We start from the raw sequence: 21,881 nt of genomic DNA on the forward strand, positions 1-21,881 counted from the left end.
TTTTGACCTTGTCTGCACAATAGCAGCTTCATTTATGATTTGATTTTAACCAAACTTGCACAAAACTTGTATCACCACAAGATCTTGGTTCCTTTCTTGAACTGACCAGATTCCGTCATGGGTTCCAGAGTTATGGCCCCTTAAAGGTCCAAAATTGGCTATTTTGGCTTTTGCAGCCATATAGAGACTTCATTTATGGTTTTATTTGATACAAACTTGCAAAATATCTTCAACAACAATAAATCTTGGATTCCATGAACAATCAGTCTGATCCATTCGTAGGTTCCAGAGTTGTTTTATATCTGATAACCTCCCCTGATTGTAATCAAAATGGATTTATATCAGTAAGTACTTACAGGACTTATTTGAAATTTCATTATTGTCATTAGTGTCGCACCTAGCTCCAAAAGTATTTGACGTAGAGTCACAAAACTTTACAGGAATGTTGGTCAGCATGTGTAGTTGTGCACCTGGGGTTTTGCGTCCGGATTCATTCAGTCATGTAGAAGTTATGGCCCCTGACTTTGTAAAAATTGGTCATTTTAGTGTTGTGTCGTGCCTAGCTCCAAAAGTATATGACTTAGAGTCACAAACCTTTACAGGAATGTTGGTCAGCATGTGTAGTTGTGCACCTGGGGTTTCGCATCCGGATTCATCCAGTCATGTAGGAGTTATGGCCCCTGACTTAGTAAAAAATTGGTCATTTTAATGTTGTGTCGCGCATAGCTCCAAAAGTATTTGACCTAGAGTCACCAAAGTTTACAGGAATGTTGGTCAGCATGTGCAGTTGTGCATCTGGGGTTTTGCGTCCAGATTCATTCAGTCTTGTAGGAGTTATAGCCCCTGACTTAGTTAAAAATTGGTCATTTTAATGTTGTGTCGTGCGTAGCTCCAAAAGTATTTGACCTAGAGTCATCAAAGTTTACAGGAATGTTGGTCAGCATGTGCAGTTGTGCACCTGGGGTTTTGCGTCCGGATTCATTCAGTCTTGTATGAGTTATGGCCCCTGACTTAGTTAAAAATTGGTCATTTTAATGTTGTGTTGTGTGTAGCTCCAAAAGTATTTGACTTAGAGTCACCAAAGTTTACAGGAATGTTGGTCAGCATGTGCAGTTGTGCACCTGGGGTTTTGCGTCCGGATTCATTCAGTATTGTAGGAGTTATGGCCCCTGACTTGGGAAAAATTGTCATTTTAATGTCATGTAGTGGGGGCATCTCTGTCCCATGGACACATTTCTAGTTTTTAATTACTTCCCTTTTACGTTACTATAAATAGCTTGTTTTTAGTAACTTTTTTATTATTGGCCATAGGGAAAAACCGAGACCTCTTTTCTGTGGTACAACATGGATGGTACCTCCAATTTTTAGGTGTATTTTGACATATCTGTACCTTGTAAGAATTTTTTTTTCTCTTTGGTTTAATTTCTTCCTTTTGTTGTTCCTGTCCTTTGGACTTAAGATATTTTTTCTGAGGACCTTCTTGTCCTCAAGTGCAATGATAACAGCTGAGCGATATAGGGCCATCATGGCCCTCTTGTTTACTGAAACATCCTCTCGTCTGAAACTACTGGTCAGAATTACACCAGACTTGATTTGTAGCATTCTGGCAATGTCTACTCTCAAGGGCTGCTACAATGAAAAATAGAAATACCTTTAAACAACTTCTCATGAACCACTTGATGGATCTTCATCAAACTTTGTCTTTTGTATCATTTGTGTCAAATATCATAACTAAATGGCTATAACCACAGCATGGTTATAAAGCATCCAGCACCAGTATGTGGTATTTGTGCAAGAAGTCAGATGGAGGTATGACTGTGGTATATACAAAATCTTTATGTTAGTATGGTGATTAAACTGTATAAAGATAAATCAGCCAGACCAGAGTTACGGCCTGTGACAGTAAAAAATATGCATAAAGGGCCTAAAAGTTTCTGTTGCACATATCTCAAAAAGTATTTGACCCAAAGTTATGTAACCATACATGTCATTTAGCATGCATATAAAGGTGAAATGAAAACAAAATAGTTTGCAGTATAAATTGTTATGCCCCCCTTCGAAGGAGGAGTATATTGTTTTGCAGATTTCAGTCAGTCGGTATGTCGGTCGGTATATAGACAAATCGGTTTCCGGGTGATAACTCAAGAACACTTGGGCCTACGATCATGAAAATTGATAGGGAGGTTGGTTACAGAGATCAAGGTTACAGTGACCCGGAACAGCTAAACGGTTTTCGGATCATAACTCAAGAACGCTTGGGCCTAGGATCATGAAAGTTGATAGGGAGGTTGGTCATGACCAGCAGATGACTCCTATTGGTTTTGAGGTCAGTATCTTCTCACCCTCTATGCATAATTGTAGATCCAAATAAACTCTGCAAGAAGATCCTTTGGAAGCATCGAACAAAACCAAGCAAAATAACAGCAGACTCATTTTGAGTGAGCCTGTTTATGAGAGGTAATAAAATGTGCAACAACCCACACACACCCTAACACACTCAAATTGAAATCTATTACAGGAAAACTTAATGTTTTCCATGATCCCAAAGGACTATAAAGTGGATAGGGAGATTTTTTCAGCAGCCACACTACACTTGAAGACTGCAAGAAAACAATTTTTGGCTTATGAACCATGATGATAAATCTGTGACTATGTCTGCAAAACAACAGACAAATTTTGGATTGCCTTTGTTTTTGTCATATTATTACAACAAGCACTGTTTCACTAAAATTGTTTTATTATAAAATTACTAAATATAACAAGAGGACCATGATGGTCCTGAATCGCTCACCTTCTCCACATGACCCAATTTTCATGAAGATCCATTGAAAAATATGGCTTCTAGAGAGGTCACAAGGTTTTTCTTTTATTTGACCTAATGACCTAGTTTTTGAAGGCACATGACCCAGTTTTGAACCTGACCTAGATATTATCAAGGTGAACATTCTCACCAATTTTCATGAAGATCTCATGAAGAGTATGGCCTCTAGAGAGGTCACAAGGTTTTTCTATTTTTATACCTACTGACCTAGTTTTGTCCACACGTGACCCAGTTTCAAATTTTATCTAGATATCATCAAGGTGAACATTCAGACAAATTTTCATGAAGATCCACAAAATTTTGACTAATGAAGCCCAAAGGGCAGGAACAACAAAGGGAAGAAAATATGGCCTCTAAAGTGGTCAAAAGTTTTTTCTATTTTTAGACCTACTGACCTAGTTTTTGACCGCAGTTGACCCAGTTTCGAACTTTATCTAGATATCATCAAGATGAATACTAAGACCAACTTTCATACAGATCCCATGAAAAATATGGCCTCTAGAGAGGTCACAAGGTTTTTTATTATTTGACCTACTGACCTAGTTTATGATTACACATGACCAAGTTTCGAACTTGACCTAGATATCATCAAGATGAACATTCTGACCAATTTTCATGAAGATTCATTGAAAAATATGGCCTCTAGAGAGGTCACAAGGTTTTTCTATTTTTAGACCTACTGACCTAGTTTTTGACTGTAGTTTACCCAGTTTCAAACTTGACCTAGATATCATCAAGATGAACATTCAGACCAACATTCATACAGATCCCATGAAAAATATGGCCTCTAGAGAGGTCACAAGGTTTTTCTATTATTTGATCTACTGACCTAGTTTTTGACAGCACGTGACCCAGTTTTGAACCTGACCTAGATATCATCAAGGTGAACATTCTGACCAATTTTCATGAAGATCCATTGAAAAGTACGGCCTCTAGAGAGGTCACAAGGTTTTTCTATTTTTAGACCTACTGACCTAGTTTTTGATGGCACGTGACCCACTTTCGAACTTGACCTAGATATCATCAAGATGAACATTCAAACCAACTTTCATACAGATCCCATGAAAAATATGGCCTCTAGAGAGGTCACAAGGTTTTTCTATTATTTGACCTACTGACCTAGTTTTTGACCGCAGTTGACCCAGATTCGAAATTGACCTAGATATCATCAAGATGAATATTCAGACCAACTTTCATACAGATCCCATGAAAAATATGGCTTCTAGAGAGGTCACAAGGTTTTTCTATTATTTGACCTACTGACCTAGTTTTTGAAGGCACATGACCCAGTATCGAACCTGACCTAGGTATCACCAAGGTGAACATTCTAACCAATTTTTATGAAGATCCATTGAAAAGTACGGCCTCTAGAGAGGTCACAAGGTTTTTCTATTTTTAGACCTACTGACCTAGTTTTTGATGGCACGTGACCCACTTTCGAACTTGACCTAGATATCATCAATTTGAACGTTCTGACCAATTTTCATGAAGATCTTGTGTAATATATGGCCTCTAGAGAGGTCACAAGGTTTTTCTATTTTTAGACCTACTGACCTAGTTTTTGACATCACGTGACCCAGTTTCGAACTTGACCTAGATATCATCAAGGTGAACATTCTGACCAATTTTCATGAAGATCTTGTGAAATATATGGCCTCTAGAGAGGTCACAAGGTTTTTCTATTTTTAGACCTACTGACCTAGTTTTTGACCGCACGTGACCCAGTTTCGAACTTGACCTAGATATCATCAAGGTGAACATTCTGACCAATTTTCATGAAGATCTTGTGTAATATATGGCCTCTAGAGAGGTCACAAGGTTTTTCTATTTTTAGACCTACTGACCTAGTTTTTGATGGCACGTGACCCACTTTCGAACTTGACCTAGATATCATCAAGGTGAACATTCTGACCAACTTTCATAAAGATCCCATGAAAATTGTGACCTCTAGAGTGGTCACAAGCAAAAGTTTACGCACGGACGCACGGACGCACGGACGGACGGACGACGGACGACGGACACCGCACGATCACAAAAGCTCACCTTGTCACTTTGTGACAGGTGAGCTAAAAACAACTAAAGCATACAAGTATAACCTTTTTTGTAAAGTACATATAAGATAAATAAATTGACAATATCAAATATTCATTTCAAAAGAGGAAAGTGATAAATTCACTTTTCCAATTCAACAAAATAAAAGACTTAATGGTGAGATTCTGTTTCAAAGTAAAACAAACAAACAAAAGCACCAGTCAGGGTCACATAAAGCAAACTGCCAGACCAGCACTATCAAATAAAATGTCAAGCCGATTCTTTGTATGACAGGGGCCATGACCTTTGACCAAGAAACCCCACAATCAAGAAGGGTCCTTGGTGAATGTTCTTTTTAATTAAAAGTCACTGCAATCTTAACCTTAGACTACTGACATCAGAATCCATAAGGGCCATTCACTGTCCATAAGACTTGTGCGTCAAGTTTGAGGGTCATAGGTCAACGCATTTTAAAGAAAATTAGCTGAAAAGTTTTTTTTTTGTATTAACAACTATTGTGGCTTTGACCACTGACCTAAAAATCAGTAGGGATCATCTACAGCCCTCTGGCAAGGTGCCTGTTTGGTGGTCAGGTGAAATTGATCTTCAAATATAGAGAAAAAATGGTGTTTTTGATCTTGACCTCAAACTCACTGACCTAAAAATAAATAGGTGTTATTTACTACCAATGGTCAATGTACATGCCAAGTTCGAGGAAAATAAGTCAAGGGGTTCCTGACATACTGAGCTGAAACAGATTTGTACTACAGCCATTGTGACCTTATCTTTTGACCTCAAAATCAACTTGGGTCATCCACTGCAAATGAGCTATTGAGGATTGTAAGTCAAGGCATTCTCAAAATATTGAGCAGATTTTCCCCCCATTTTATCAACAGTCACTTTGACCTTGACCTTAAACTCTATTACCTCAAGGTCAAGGGACGTCATCCACTACACATGGACAATCTGTCTCCAAAGTTTGAGGATTGTAAGTCAATGGTATCTTGATACACTGAGCTTTGTACTAACAACTATTGTTACCTTGACATTTGACCTCAAAATCAAAAGAGGTCATCAACTTCCAATGAGCAATGTTCATATCATGTTTGAGAATCTTAGGTCAAAGCATTCTTATAATACTGAGCAGAGATGTTTCTTTTTTATTAAGAGAGACTGTGACCTTGACTTTAAGCCATATGACCTCACATCCACTATATATGGACTATTTGCCTGCCTCTCTCTCGAGATATTCAGCAGAAACAGTTTTTTTTCTGTTAACAGTTACTGTGACCTTAACCTTAGACTAATACTTTCAAATCAATAGCAGACATGGATCTAAATTGCTAAAAGGACAGTAAGTCAACCAGCACCATCAAATAATTCATCCTTTTGGGCATATAAACATTTCCTTAATATTTACAAATGCAAACAGCATGCAGAACCAAAACCATAAGCACACAATGTCAATTCATAAATAAATACAAAATAAATATTAGCACCAAAGAAACTATAAAAACAACAAACAAATAAAAGTGAATCATTACTACATTATAATTAGTACAAAATACATGACAATGTAGATTTAACTTTAAACAACCTTACCTTGACTTACCAAAAGTATTTTGTAACCAAAGTGGAGCTGGTATGTGCACTTAGTCAGCCTCATTTATAATTTTTAAAATCTATGTTACAATTAGGAAATGATTCATTTGCTTTCAAAAAACTTCAAGTCCAATAAAGTTAAGAAATCACCATCAAGTCATTGTGTATTCAAATGTTGTCTATCAACTTGTTGCTTCAAAGTGAAGCGATAACATATCCACTATACAGGTGACTATTTCATTTCTGTTTCATGGCACTTTAAATCTACTTCATTTTCAATGATATCAAATGCAGATCTGACCATCTATTAATAAACTGATGTCTAAAATATCAGACTATTATCCAAATGTTGCAAAAACTTCATACAGTAATAAATCTATTTTAACCAGGCATCTGACAGACTCTTATGCTACAGATACTTTGCAAAGACATATTAAAAGTGCCTCCTATCAAGTCAATAACAATTAGCAATTACAGCAAAGTTACAAAATCAGTAGTTAATTGACTATCTATCTCTCTTGCTCCTGTAAGACACAGAATGAACTGTTTTCGTTGACCATGAACATTTTTTTACAAACTGGTAGTCTTTCTCACTCAGTGTGAATGAACAACAAAGATATGCTGTAAACACAGTGGCTAATATCATCCTGTCAAACGTCATATAGGGCTGTAACCACAGGATGGCAATGAAACATCCGGCACCTGAATGTGGCATTTGTGTAAGAAGAAGTCGGAGACGTGGATGGAGGTATGACTGAGGAGTCTGCAAGTTCTTTATATGGTGGTAAACCTGTATAAAGACAAATCAAAATAAATCCACATCAAATTAGTACGAGTGATGGTTTTCAAACTGTGACTGCAAAGAAAAAAATAATCTGAAGCTACTTTGGGGTAAAAAAATTGACTGTATTTGTCCAAATTTAAATGTTCTGGGTCAAGAGGTCCTCAAGTTATTGGGCAGAAACCATTCATCCTATCAACAGACATATGGACTGACTGACTGACACAACTGACAGGTGCAAAGCAATACACTCCCTCTTCTTTGAAGGGTGGCATAATAATGTTTACCAAGATATTTTTATTATTATGTGATATATATGTAATGTAAAAAAAAAGATATAATAAGTCTGTGTGAGAAACAATTTTTTCAACTTTGCAAAATGACAGTAATTCTAACATGACCAGCAAATAACCTATATACATATTGGAGAAAATCAATCAACGGTTGTTTTGTGATAACCCAAGCGCATGCAAAGTATTGACACCATCCTCTATGTACAGAATGATCACGGTGCATAGCATGAAGTGTATGTTCATGTTGTAAAAAGTAGTTACCATTTGTTCTAACACTGTTGATACTAGTATGTTGCATTAGAATTGAAATAACAAGTTCCCTAGTGTGGTTTATCTAGAATAACCAGAGTTTTTCGTTCTTATGCAAAACAATATATAACTCAGGCATATGGCCTTTGTGATATTATATTCTTACGCAAAAGAACTCAAAACATGGGTTATTCTACAATAAACCACGCTTGGGAACTTATTATTTCTTCAATAACCAGCTGTGCAGCCTAATATTATTATAGTATTGACTGACATATTTTATAATAATACTGTCATTTTTCTACAGTTGAAAGGAGATAATTTCCAAATAATCACAGCAAAAATTCCTTCTTTTATGGTCATCTGCACATCAAGCTTGTTCATCAGAGAATAATGTACATAGGAACACTTGAATCTAGATACATTTTTAAAAAAGACTTTCCATATATGTAGGCCTTACATACTCTTAAGGAAATATTGCTAAACAAACCAAAATTGTTGGGCTACCAGACAAAAATATTGATAGCTGAATTAACCACCAATAAATTTGCAGATTTCTGAAAACCTACATAAGCAAATAAATGTTTGCCCCTTACCAAGACCAAACCTTGTGAAGTCTGATGATTACAGGGGCAGCAGTTAAGAAGATATAATAAGAACTTTCAGTTAAAAGCACACTTGACTATTAAAACTGTGTATGTCATCAAAATTTCAAGGCTGTATCTTAAACAAGAGGGTCATGATGACCCTGGATCGCTGACCTGAGTAATATGAGCTACATGTTTCAAAGATCAAACTGTTAAAATATTAAGAAAGTCAGCAGGTCAAATTCATGGTCAATGAAATTCAGTTTTACGATTGGTGTGCAAAACTGTGTATGTCATCAAAATTTCAAGGCTGTATCTTAAAAAACAAGAAAGTAGGTCAGTAGGTCAAGGTCACAGTCAAGTGACATCATATTACTTGGGGTCATCAGGTAATTATTATTAAACAGTCTTGGTAATAGGATCAAAGGATTTTTTAAGTATTTCTTCCTATATAAGTCACATAGTAACTAAGTGACCCCAGGGAGGGGCCTCTTTTAACCCCAGGGGCATAATTTGAACAAATTAGGTAGAGGACTACTAAACAATGCATCATACTAAATATCAGTGGTACAATTTGATTAATTTTGGTTGAGGACCATAAGACAATGCTACAAACCAAATATCAAAGGTCTAAGTGTTGTGGTTTTTCATATACAAGTCTATGTAAAATTTTGGACCCCCGGGGCAGGGCCATATTTGACCCTAGAGGGATAATTTGGAAGAGGACCACTAGATGATGCTACATACCAAATATCAAAGCCCTAGGCCATGTAGTTTTGTACAAGAAGATTTTCAAAGTTTTCCCTATACAAGTCTATATAAACCGTGTGACCCCCGGGGCGGGGCCATATTTGACCCTAGGGGGATAATTTGAACAATTTTAGTAGAGGACCGCTAGATGATGCTACATACCAAATATCAATGCCCTAGGCCATGTGGTTTTGTACAAGAAGATTTTCAAAGTTTTCCCTATATAAGTCTATATAAACCATGTGACTCCCGGGGCGGGGCCATATTTGACCCTAGGGGGATAATTTGAATAATTTTGGCAGAGGACCACTAGATGATGCTACACACCAGATATCAAAGCCCTAGACCCTGTGGTTTTGGACAAGAAGATTTGTAAAGATTTTCCTTTTCGGTTGCCATGGCAACCAGAGTTCTGCATGGAATTCAATTCTTTGAACAATTTTGAAAGGGGACCTCCCAAGGATCATTCCTGTGAAGTTTGGTGTAATTCTGTCCAGTGGTTTTCAAGAAGAAAATTATTTTAGAAATTGTTGACGGACGACGCACTACGCACGACGGACAATGCATGACGCACTACGCACGACGCACATCAAGCGGTCACAACAGCTCACCTTGTCACTTTATGACAGGAGAGCTAAAAACAAGAAAGTAGGTCGTAGATCAAGGTCACAGTCGGGTGACCCCTTATCACTTGGGGTCATCAGGTAAATATAATTAAACAGTCTAGGAAATATGATCTGATAATATTTGAAGTATTTTTTCCCATATAACTGATAAATCAAGTGACCCCTGGGGCGGGGCCTCTTTTCACCCCAGGGGTATAATTCGAACAATCTTGTTAGAAATCAACTAGGCAATGATACCAACAAAATATCAAAGGCATAGGCCTTTAACTTTCAGACGAGAAGATTTTTTAATTTTTTTCCCATATAAGTCTATGTAAAACTTGGGACCCCAGGGCAGGGCCTCTTTTCACCCCAGGGGAATAATTTGAACAATCTTGGTAGAGGACCACAAGGCAATGCTACAAACCAAATATCAAAAGCCTAGGTCTTGTGGTTTTAGACAAGAAGATTTTTAAAGTTTTTTTCCTACACAAGTCTATATAAACCACATGACCCCCCTGGGCAGGGCCATATTTCATCCTAAGGGGATCATTTGAACAATATAGGCAGAGGCCCACTATATGATGCTACATACCAAATATCAAAGCCCTAGGCCCTTTTGTTTTCGACAGAAGATTTTCAAAATTTTTCCCTATATAAGTCAATAGAAACAATGTGACCCCCCAGGGTGGGGCCATATTATACCCTAAAGGAATAATTTGAACAATCTTTGTAGAGACCCTCTAGATGATGCTACATACTAAATATCAAAGCCCTAGGCCTTATGGTGTTGGACAAGAAGATTTTCAAAGTTTTCCCCTATATAAGTCTATATAAACCATGTGACCCCCGGGGTGGGGCCATATTTGACCCTAGGGGGATAATTTGAATAATGTTGGTAGAGACCCACTGGATGATGCTACATACCAAATATCAAAGCCCTAGGCCTTGTGGTTTTGGACAAGAAGATTTTTAAAGTTTTTCCTTTCGGTTGCCATGACAACCAGAGTTCTGTATGGAAACAATTCTTTGAACAATTTCTAAAGAAGACCATCCAAGGATCATCCCTGTGAAGTTTCATCAAAATTGGCTTGGTGGTTTAGGAGGAGATGTTGTTTAAAGGAAAGTGTGGACGGACGGATGAACGACGCCGGACTGTGAGCGATCACAATAGCTCACTCTGAGCCTGTGGCTCAGGTGAGCTAAAAATAGATAAGACAAACAATGTACCTGTATTTGTGGATTTAGATAAGTCTTGCACTATATGGCAATGTTTGAACATGATGGTTAGCAAGTGTTCAAAGATTCAAAGCCATATATCAAACAGTTTAAGACAAAATATGGAATGGTATGCAAAACTTACTAATGTCAAAAAAGGGCCATAACTGAGCTAAAGTCCTTGTCCTAGTTATGTAGTCTTGCCTTCATACATGGACTATGATGGCAAACAAGTGGCCAAAGATTCAAAGCCATTTGACAAACAGGTTAGGCAAAACATGGACTGGTATGAAAAATTTAACTGATTTTCATGTTCAAAAAGGGCCATAATTCAGCAACAAGAGGGCCATGATAGCCCTATATCGCTCACCTGTTATCATTGCACTTAAGGACAAGTCTTCAAGGTCAAAAGATCATAATAGAAATCAATCAAAAGAATTATGAGAAAATATAGTTGAAATTTTCTTTAAGTAACTTTAAAAACAAGATTTGAAAACTTTTTGTAGAGGTCCACTAGGCAATGCTACATGTCAAATATCTAAGCTCTTCTGGTTTATTTTTAGAAAATTTTGAAGATTTTTCTATGTACAATCAAGTAACCCCATGGGGCAGGGTCAATTTGACCCCAGGGGTCATGATTTGAATAAACTTTGTAAAAGTCTAATAGGCAATGCTACATGTCAAATATCTAAGATCTAGGCCTTCTGGTTTATTTTTAGAATTTTTTTAAAGATTTTCCTATGCAAAATCAAGTGACCCCTAGGGCGGAGTCAATTTTGACCCCGGGGGACAAGGTTTGAACAAATTTTGTAGAGGTCCACTAGGCAATGCTACATGTCAAATATCTAGTCTCTAGGCCTTCTAGTTTATTTTTAGAAAATTTTTGAAGATTTTCCTATGTAAAATCAAGTGACTCCTGGGGCCGTGTCAATTTTGACCCCCGGGTCATAATTTGAACAACTTTAGTAGAGGTCCACTAGGCAATGCTACAGGTCAAATATCTAAGCTCTAGGGCTTCTGGTTTTTGAGAAGAAGATTTTTTAAATATTTTCCTATGTAAAATCAAGTGACCCCTGGGGCGGGGTCAATTTTGACCCCGGGGGCCATGATTTGAACAAATTTTGTAGAGGTCCACTAGGCAATGCTACATGTGAAATATCTAAGCTCTAGGCCTTCTGGTTTATTTTTAGAAATTTTTTAAATATTTTCCTATGTAAAATCAAGTGACCCCTGGGGCGGGGTCAATTTTGACCCCGGGGTCATGATTTGAACAACTTTAGTAGAGGTCTACTAGGCAATGCTACATGTCAAATATCTAAGCTCTAAGGCTTCTGGTTTTTGAGAAGAAGATTTTTTAAGATTTTCTTATGTAAAATCAAGTGACCCCTGGGGCAGGGTCAATTTTGACCCCGGGGTCATGATTTGAACAAACTTGGTAGAGGTCCACTAGGCAATGCTTCACACCAAATATCTAAGCTCTAGGGCTTCTGGTTTTTGAGAAGAAGATTTTTAAAGTTTTTCCTTTCGGTTGCCATGGCAACCAGTGTTCTGCATGGAATTCAATTCTTTGAATAATTTTGAAAGGGGGCCATCCAAGGAACATCCCTGTGAAGTTTCATCAAAATTGGCCTGTTGGTTTAGGAGGAGATGTTGTTTAAAGGACAGATGGACGGACGCCGGACGGTGAGCGATCACAATACCTCACCCTGAGCACTTTGTGCTCAGGTGAGCTAAAAATTGTTGACAGAGTTATGTACTCTTGCCATGATGATAAACAAGTGTTCAAAGTTTCAAAGCCACAATGTCATGCCAAATAGTTTTGACAAAATATTTTTCAAAGTCCAAAAGAGCCAATATTCAGCCAAAGTAGTTGACAGAGTTATGTACTCTTGCCTTCAGATGGAATCATTATGATAAGCAAGTGTTCAAAGTTTCTAAGCCACATGTCAAATAGTTTTTACAAAACATGGACTTGTACGAAATCTGAACCAATTTCCAAGTCCAAAAAGGGCCATAATTCAGCCAAAATATTTGACAGAGTTATGTAATCCTGTCTACAGGTACAGACTGTTATAATAAACAAGTGTTCAAAGTTCCAAAGCTACATGTCAAATAGTTTTTACAAAACATGGACTTGTAAGAAATTTGAACCAATTTCCAAGTCCAAAAAGGGCCATAATTCAGCCAAAATACTTGACAGAGTTATGTACTCTTGCCTACGGTAAAGACTATTATAATGAACAAGTGTTCCAAGTTTGAAGTTAATATCTTTGATGGTGTAAAAGATATTACCATTTCATAAAAACTTTAACTAACGTCGACACAGGGGTGAGTAGTATAGCTCTCCATATTCTTCGAATAGTCAAGCTAAAAATGATAAGCTTGCAATAAACCTGAATGGAATATTGATGCCTACACCAAGGCAAGTACAATAACCTTCCTTATTCTTGGAGTAGTCAAGCTAGAAAATCCAAGCAGTTCTGTTAAACAAGTCACTTTAAGAATATCTGGTGCATATGAAGGTGTGTCTACAAAACCCTCCAGTTTACAGAAATACAGTACACAGTCATCTACCCAGCAACTAACCTGTTTGAGTCCTATCAAATGCAAAGGTTCATATATGAGAACCTGAATGAAGAAAATAATCCACAGCACAACATGTAGGACGGTGAAGAAGAAGGCAAGTAATGGACTGTCCGATATATCAATCACCCAGAAATGTACTTCTGTTATTGGTTCCCACAGATACATCAACAACTGAAAAATAAATAGAAAAGTTAAAACTAACACAGTTTAAGTGAAAAATAAATATTTGACATTCAAGATAATTTTTTGTAGGCTTTATTTAGTGATTTTATGGTTTTACCCTTACATGTATTTGCAGTATTAAGAATTCGCTAAACATCAGTGTTTGTGTTTCGGGACATGATTCAGTTTCATATTCATGATCATTCTGAATTGACAAGTGTCATTATTAGCGAAATATTAGTGAATAACAAACCATTATGAATATCATCCTGTCTGCAGTACCACCCGACCTATCTATAGTTTTTTAATGTTCAGGACAAAGGATATAAAACTACTTTTACCAACCTGAAGCATTAAAGCCGATGAAAGCACATAAACTGATCTTGCTATGGGAGTTAAACCCCAATCATCAAGCTTCTTACGGTATGTTGTTGAGGCCAGACCACTGTGCTGAGCCATAAATAACACAACAAGACAAACATCAATTGTGAACAAAGTGAATGTTGTTGCATCTGAAACAAAAGCAAGAGTTACATCAATTTTACAAGTAGTATTAACATTGTTAATAACATACTGATACTACTAATGTTACAATTCTAAACAGACAGGAGGCCGGAGTTCTAAATGTGATTTATTGCTAATGTCACTTTGTCTGATTGACACAACACTTTAAAGTAAGAGGAAATCATTTAACAAAAGCAACCATATTTTTTTCTGATACACAAACAAAGAATATTATTTTAATGGACAGAAAAGTGTAAATTATGTACAGTAAACTCCAGATGTAATGATATCACTTGTTACGATATATGGAATGTAAAGATGCAATTTCTTAAAGTCCCTGCTTATCATTAAACTAACGCATGTCCTTCCTTGACTGCCTATTGGTCATTAGTCCCCTGATGTCCTAATTTCTTTTGCAAACAAAACTTAATGTCTTAAACATTCCTGTTAAAATCACCGTGAACATCTTTAGAGTCATAAAAGTCACAGTTTGTGAAAAGGAAACTGGAAGAATGTTGATGCTATCTTTGGTAAATACAGGAACCATTTCTTTCATAAAAATTACTATCCTGAAATGCATTTCTGCAAATAAAATACACTCACTGTTACAGTGTTATCAGTGGCACAGAATAAACTTTGTTTGTTTGGCCTCAGATAATTTGAATCGAACTCATCGTCAGATACCAGAAAAATCCTTATATAATGTATTTTGTTCAATGGCTCGAACTACTGATAACTCAACAAATTTTGTTGGTCCTGTCAAGTTCGAGCAAACCAAGTTTGACTGTAATATATGTTGTCTAAAACTGCATCCAATCAGTTACTAGTCATGGACTGTCTGAATGCATGTATGATGACAATATTGATAAACAAGAGGGCCATGATGGCCCTATATCGCTCATCTGAGTTTTATTGCTTTCTTGAAAAAAATTCTTTGCTAAAGCTAGACAAATAACCCCATGGGGTGGGGTCAATTTGACCCCGGAGGTAATGATTTGAACAAATTTTGTAGAAGTCTACTAGGCAATGCTACATGTCAAATATCTAAGATCTAAGCCTTCTGGTTTATTTTTAGAAATTTTTTGAAGATTTTCCTATGTAAAATCAAGTGACCCCTGGGGTGGGGTCAATTTTAACCCCGGGGGTCATGATTTAAACAAATTTTGTAGAGGTCCACTAGGCAATGCTACATATGAAATATCTAAGCTCTAGGCCTTCTGGTTTATTTTGAATATTTTTCTATGTACAATCAAGTAATCCCATGGGGCGGGGTCAATTTGACCCCGGGGGTCATGATTTGAATAAATTTTGTAGAAGTCTACTAGGCAATGCTACATGTCAAATATCTAAGACCTAGGCCTTCTGGTTATTTTTAGAAATTTTTGAAGATTTCCTATGTAAAATCAAGTGACCCCTGGGTTGGGTCAATTTTAACCCCGGGGGTCATGATTAAACAAATTTTGTAGAGTCCACTAGCAATGCTACATATGAAATATCTAAGCTCTAGCCTTCTGGTTATTTTGATATTTTTCTATGTACAGATCAAGTATCCCATGGGCGGGTCAATTTGACCCCGGGGGTCATGATTTGAATAAATTTTGTAGAAGTCTACTAGGCAATGCTACATGTCAAATATCTAAGACCTAGCCTTCTGGTTTATTTTAGAAAATTTTTGAAGATTTTCCTATGTAAAATCAAGTGACCCCTGGGTGGGGTCAATTTTGATCCGGGGTCATGATTTGAATAAATTTTGTAGAGGTCCACTAGGCAATGCTACATGTCAAATATCTAAGCTCTAAGCCTTCTGGTTTATTTTTAGAAATTTTTTGAAGATTTTCCTATGTAAAATCAAGTGACCCCTGGGGCGAGGTCAATTTTGACCCCGGGGTCATGATTTGAACAATTTTAGTAGAGGTCCACTAGGCAATGCTACAAGTCAAATATCTAAGCTCTAGGGCTTCTGGTTTTTGAGAAGAAGATTTTTTAAGATTTTCCTATGTAAAATCAAGTGACCCCCGGGCGGGTCAATTTGACCCTGGGTCATGATTTGAACAAATTTGGTAAGGTCCACTAGGCAATGCTTCACACCAAATATCTAAGCTCTAGGGCTTCTGGTTTTTGAGAAGAAGATTTTTAAAGTTTTTACTTTTGGTTGCCATGGCAACCAGAATTCTGTATGGAATTCAATTCTTTGAATAATTTTTAAAGAAGACCATCCAAGGAACAACCCTGTGAAGTTTCATCAAAATTGGCCTGTTGGTTTAGGAGGAGATGTTGTTTAAAGGAAAGTGTGGACGGACGGACGGACGCCGGACGGTGAGTGATCACAATACCTCACCCTGAGCACTTTGTGCTCAGGTGAGCTAAAAAGCAGTTTCAGTGGCATGTAAATTATTATGCTAAATAGTTTGCTTTTTTGTTTCAGCACTTGCTTCTTAACCGCTTTCATTGTAGTCTAAGACTGCAAGTAATTTTTGTATATTATGCATTCTCTCTTTAAAATGTTAAATTAGATTTTCTGGATTACATTTTTACTTATAAGGACTAATGTAAATATAAAGTAGTAAATTGAACATACTATGTCTACTGTACTTAAGCTTGTAATTGAATTTCATTTCTCAAAGTTTGCAAGCAAAAATTAGCCAAATTAGTTTGCAATATTTTATTGAAATTTACAGAAAAAATGCTGCCATTGATTATCATCTACTCCAGTAATAAATTCAAGTTCAAATGGAGAATAACAAGACATTACTTGAGATTTTAACTATGAAGTTGGAACATTTCATTTGGGAGCATTTTTCAAGTGAAGAAATGTCACTTAGATTTGACAACACCACATTGGTTATGCCAAAAATGAGAAAGACCTAAATCATATTTCAGCTTGCAAGCAAAATGCATGGCAGATATCTTAAACTTTCACGAAAAATTGAAATAAAATGAGGACAGGGTATACCTGGGAATAAGGTAATGTTTATCCATTCTGATTGGTCAGTCATGTTTACAAACAAACCCAAGAAATGAATTGAATTTTTTTACTGCATTTACAGTATTTTATCTACCTATCTATCTATCTATCTATCTATCTATATAATAATGTCAACTTCTCTCTCGAGTGTTATAGACATAGGGTGTACGTCGACTTGTTAGTTAAGGTGAAAAAAAGTTTTAAAAGACTGATGGGTCCAACATCAGCTAAGGTGAGAATAGAGTAAAAGAATGTTAGCATGGTAAGTGTGATTAGAAAAGAACAAGCATTAAAAGATAAAGATAAAAACATTGCTCATTCAGCCGGGTCTAGTACTGGATGGTTGTGGCCACAGCCACCTTGAAAGCATCTAGGTCAGGGATGGTAACTATATGGCTAGGCAGGTTATTCCACAATACAACTGAGTGTGGAAAGAATGAAAATTTGTGGTAATCAGAGGTGACCTGTACTTGTCTGAAACTATGCAGGTGCCAGTGGTGCATCTGTCTAGAAAATCTAGATGGTATTTGAATGTAACTTGGGAGGTTGATGGTAACAAGATGATGGTTGATTTTATAAAACATTACAAGGCGGGAATCCAATCTTCTATGTTCAAGAGGGCGCCAACCCAGTCTTCCTTGCATTTCTGTAACACTAGAGGGAGGTGAGAAATCACCTGTGACCCATCGAAGTGCACTACGCTGAACCATTTCTATTTTGTGTGTGTTTGATTTGGTGTTGTATGCTAATGTTTTGACATTGTTGGTTGTTGTGATGTTTCGTTTTATGAAGCCAAGAGTTTTATTAATAGCATTTGAAGATATTCTAGTGATATGTGTATTCCAATTTAAATCTGCGGTTAAGTCAACACCAAGATATTTTGCACTGGGAACTGATTCTAAAATATGTCCATGGAGTAAATATTTGGTTTTGATAACAGCCTTGTTTTTTGTGATGTGTAGTACCTGGCATTTAGAAGGATAAAACTCCATGTCCCACTCATTTTCCCATTTTTCTAGCTTGTTAAGATCTTCCTGGAGGATTTTGCTGTCATTCGGAGAATTTATAGTAAGGTAGACCACAGTATCGTCGGCAAAGAGTCGGACTTGAGACTTGATTGAGGATGGGAGATTGTTAATATAAATTAGGAAGTACAGAGGTCCAAGGACGGAACCTTGTGGAACACCAGATGTCACAGGTACTTCTTTGGAATGGTCGCCCTCCAAGACTACAGATTGACTTCTGTCAAGTAGAAATGCCTCAGACCACACCACTTGAGGATTTGTGGACAGACACCATAATCTTGAAGTTTTAGAAGAAGTTTAGTGATTGACCTTATCAAAAGCTTTACTGAAATCGAGCAGAATTTTATTGTACATTTGACAAAATTTTCTACATTTTGTGTGTATTGAAAAAAAAGTTTTATCAGATGAATTTTTCCTGCCATGCCAACAATGTAAACAGGGGGACATCTCATTCACAAGAAAATTACTCAAATAAAGTATCACTATTCAAATGCTTTGGTGGAACTAAGATAGTTCTTGAAAAAAATGTGATTAGATATACATGTTTCAATTTAAGGAAGGCTGTACAAGCCATAATGTTAAAACGGAAATCTATGGGAAAACAATTGGTGGTCTCTAACCAAATGTGTGATTGTCGAGGTGCCTAGCATATACAGAGATGACACCTCCTACTGAAATGAATGTTAGATGGTTTCCCCCTGGGCAGTTTTAATTATAGGCATGTAAATGGCAGCATATGGGACATTATGGCTCTGAGATTCTAAGCACCCAAATATCACTTATATCAAAACCATTTTGCATCGTTATTCTGGTTGAAAAATATACTTATGTGCATTCAATTAAGATACGTTTTGACAGATTTGCTTTTGTTATTATATAGATATATATAATTTTCATGAAAAAAGCAAAAACGTCAAGTTTACTGAAAAATTGAAAAGAACATTTTATGTATAAAGAACAAACTTTACCATATATGATTGTTTTTTTCTGGACAGGCAGCACCTAATTTTATATTATTTCATACTGCTATGACTGTATAATAAAATGGGTCAATAAAAATTGGTATCTTTTTCAGAAACTGAGAAAGTCACTTTCAAAGCACAGGTGGCAGTAACGTACCTAGGATACAGTATAGGTCCATGGGCCATATGCACTTACATTTATTACAATTATAATGTTTTGTTAGGAAAAAAATGACAAAAAGCCATTTCGAAAAAAATTTTGCTCCTGTGACAATGAGCCATCTACAAGGTAGATATGAACAGTTTCACACGTGCATTGCTACCAGGTCCGTTTTTTTTCTTTCAAAACAATATTTCCTTATCAATGATTGGCCGCCTTTTCGGCAAGAGATTAATCTTTCAGAAAAACCTTACTTCAAAACCCAGTTCCAAACCGTTTACGCATCACCAGCGAGCAACGGCATACAAAACGATAGTGATTTCTCCACCCGAAAAAATCCCACACATTTTTCGCACCGAAGTCTCCCCCCTAAAACAAATCAAGTACACCTTGTCAGTTAAAAGTTGCGCTACAAGCAGTCAGAGTATGCTAAATGTAAACTAACAAGACTAAAAGTAAGGTTCAATTCTACTTTATTACTTAACAGTTGTTATTTATTTGAATTTGGTAAATAATCTTCGTGAGCCATCGCTGCTTGTTTATATTCGGGTACTCTTTGGATTTTATCGCTACGTTTGAAATACGTAAACTGTCTCCACCAATGAAAACGTTCTTTACAACCACCGTTTTGTCAACGGTAATCATGGCAGGCGAAGGTAATTTTCGAAAGCGAAAAAGTTAAATTGCAAATTTGTAAGTAATTACGAAGAGTTAAACCTGATGTTCAGTCTTGCTAGTTTGCATTTGGCCAATTCTGACCGGTTGTAACGTTATTTTTAACTGGGACGGAGTACTTGATGTGTTTTAGGGGGGAGACTTCGGTGCGAAAAATGTGTGGGATTTTTTCGGGTGGAGAAATCACTATCGTTTTGTACGCCGTTGCTCGCTCGTGATGCGTAAATGGTTTGGAACTGGGTTTTGAAGTAAAGTTTCTCTGAAAGATTGATCTCTTGCCGAAAAGGCAGCCAATCATTGATAAGGAAATATTGTTTTGAAAAAAAAATACGGACCTGGTAGCAATGCACGTGTGAAACTGTTCATATCTATCTTACCTACTACTACCTTTTGTCTACCTTTTGTCTTCTGGGCACACTCCATAGCCCTTTAGCTAAAATAAGTCCCCTTGAAGTACCTCATAAAAACTGTTCTCTGCCTCCGGTCTAGTCTAAACCTAATATACTTGAGAAACATCATATCGTTTAGATATCCAGTATTTGTCCAGTTTTGATTTGAATGAAGTTACAGTGTCACTGTTGACTAATTCCTCTGGTAAGTTATTCCATACTGTTATAGTGCGATGTCCAAAGGAGTTTAACCGTAATGATTTTTTGGCTTTTGGTTTGTAGAGTTTCAAATTATGACCTCTTGTACCGCTATTTCCAGCAAAACTGAAGAAAGTGTTCATGTTTACATCATCTATCTTGTGTATTATTTTAAATACCTGGATCATATCATATCTACTTCTACGATAGTCTAAAGAAGGAAGATTTAATTCCTTTAACCTCTCACAAAAAGAAAGATGTCTAATTTCAGGAACTAGTGCTGTAGCCCGTCTTTGTAGATTTTCAACCAGCTGTTTACATTTTTTCGTAACTGGATAATACACTAAGTTACTATAATCGATATGGGAGTGAACTAATGCCTTATACAATGTCAAAAACAATGATTTATCCATGTATGTAAATTTCCTTTTCATAAGACCAAGTATTTTATTCCCTTTATTCACTAAACTGCTTATATGTTGCTCAAAGTTCAGTTTACTAGTAAACAATACTCCCAAATCCTTCTCAGAGTTATCTCTTGTCAGTTTATGCTCTACTCCAGTTGCATCAGGCATAGTATAGTCTTTTCGGATTTTTTCATTTCCGTATGAAACAACTTTACATTTTTGTATATTGAACTTTAACAACCAGTCCTTACTCCAGTCACATAAATGTGCGATATCATCTTGCAGGTCTAGCTGATCTTGCCTTGAAGTGATGTTACGATATAATTTACAGTCATCTGCGAACATCTTGCATACAGAACCAACTACATCTGGCAGATCATTCACAAAAATAATAAACAAAATTGGCCTTAATATGGATCCCTGAGGAATACCAGATACCACTGAGTTCCAATTTGATTTATGTCCATTTAATACTACTCGTTGTCTTCGACCATTTAAAAAACTTTTAAGCCAGTTCAAAATGTTACCAGTTATACCATAAGCTTCCACCTTTTGAAGTAAACGACGATGGGGAACACTGTCAAAAGCCTTTCGAAAGTCTAAGTATATTGTGTCAACCTGAATATCATTATCTACAGCCTCCGTCCAATCTTCAAGTACAGCTAACAGTTGTAAAATAGTATTACGATTTTTCCTAAAGCCAAACTGACAATCAGATATCAGATTGTGTTCTGTCAGATGATTTACTATTACTTGTCTTATAAGCTTTTCAAGAGTTTTACAAACAATTGAAGTTAAAGATACGGGTCTATAATTTCCTGGTGAAGATTTATCTCCCTTCTTAAAAATGCAAGTAACATTTGCAACCTTCCAGTCTTCAGGTAACACCCCTGTAGATACAGATTTTTGGA

General features: G+C 36.6%; 1 protein-coding gene across 2 annotated transcripts in view; it reads right to left on the reverse strand.

Annotated features, from left to right (window-relative positions):
• LOC123536035 (nurim-like) overlaps positions 1-21,881 on the reverse strand; it is a 28,031-nt gene that overhangs the window by 4,360 nt on the left and 1,790 nt on the right. Inside the window, exons 2-4 of one of the 2 annotated variants that reach the window (XM_045318814.2) lie at positions 14,031-14,197; positions 13,524-13,694; positions 5,734-7,244 (exon numbers count right to left, since the gene is read on the reverse strand). In XM_045318814.2, coding sequence (XP_045174749.1) covers positions 6,960-7,244; positions 13,524-13,694; positions 14,031-14,197 — 623 coding nt within the window. In that variant the 3' untranslated portion in view covers positions 5,734-6,959. Of the gene's footprint in view, positions 1-5,733; positions 7,245-13,523; positions 13,695-14,030; positions 14,198-21,881 lie in introns of those variants that run through there. The other variant, XM_045318815.2, reaches the window with a different exon arrangement.

Source organism: Mercenaria mercenaria, chromosome 17 (assembly GCF_021730395.1).
Source record: "Mercenaria mercenaria strain notata chromosome 17, MADL_Memer_1, whole genome shotgun sequence".
Lineage (NCBI taxonomy): Eukaryota > Metazoa > Mollusca > Bivalvia > Venerida > Veneridae > Mercenaria > Mercenaria mercenaria.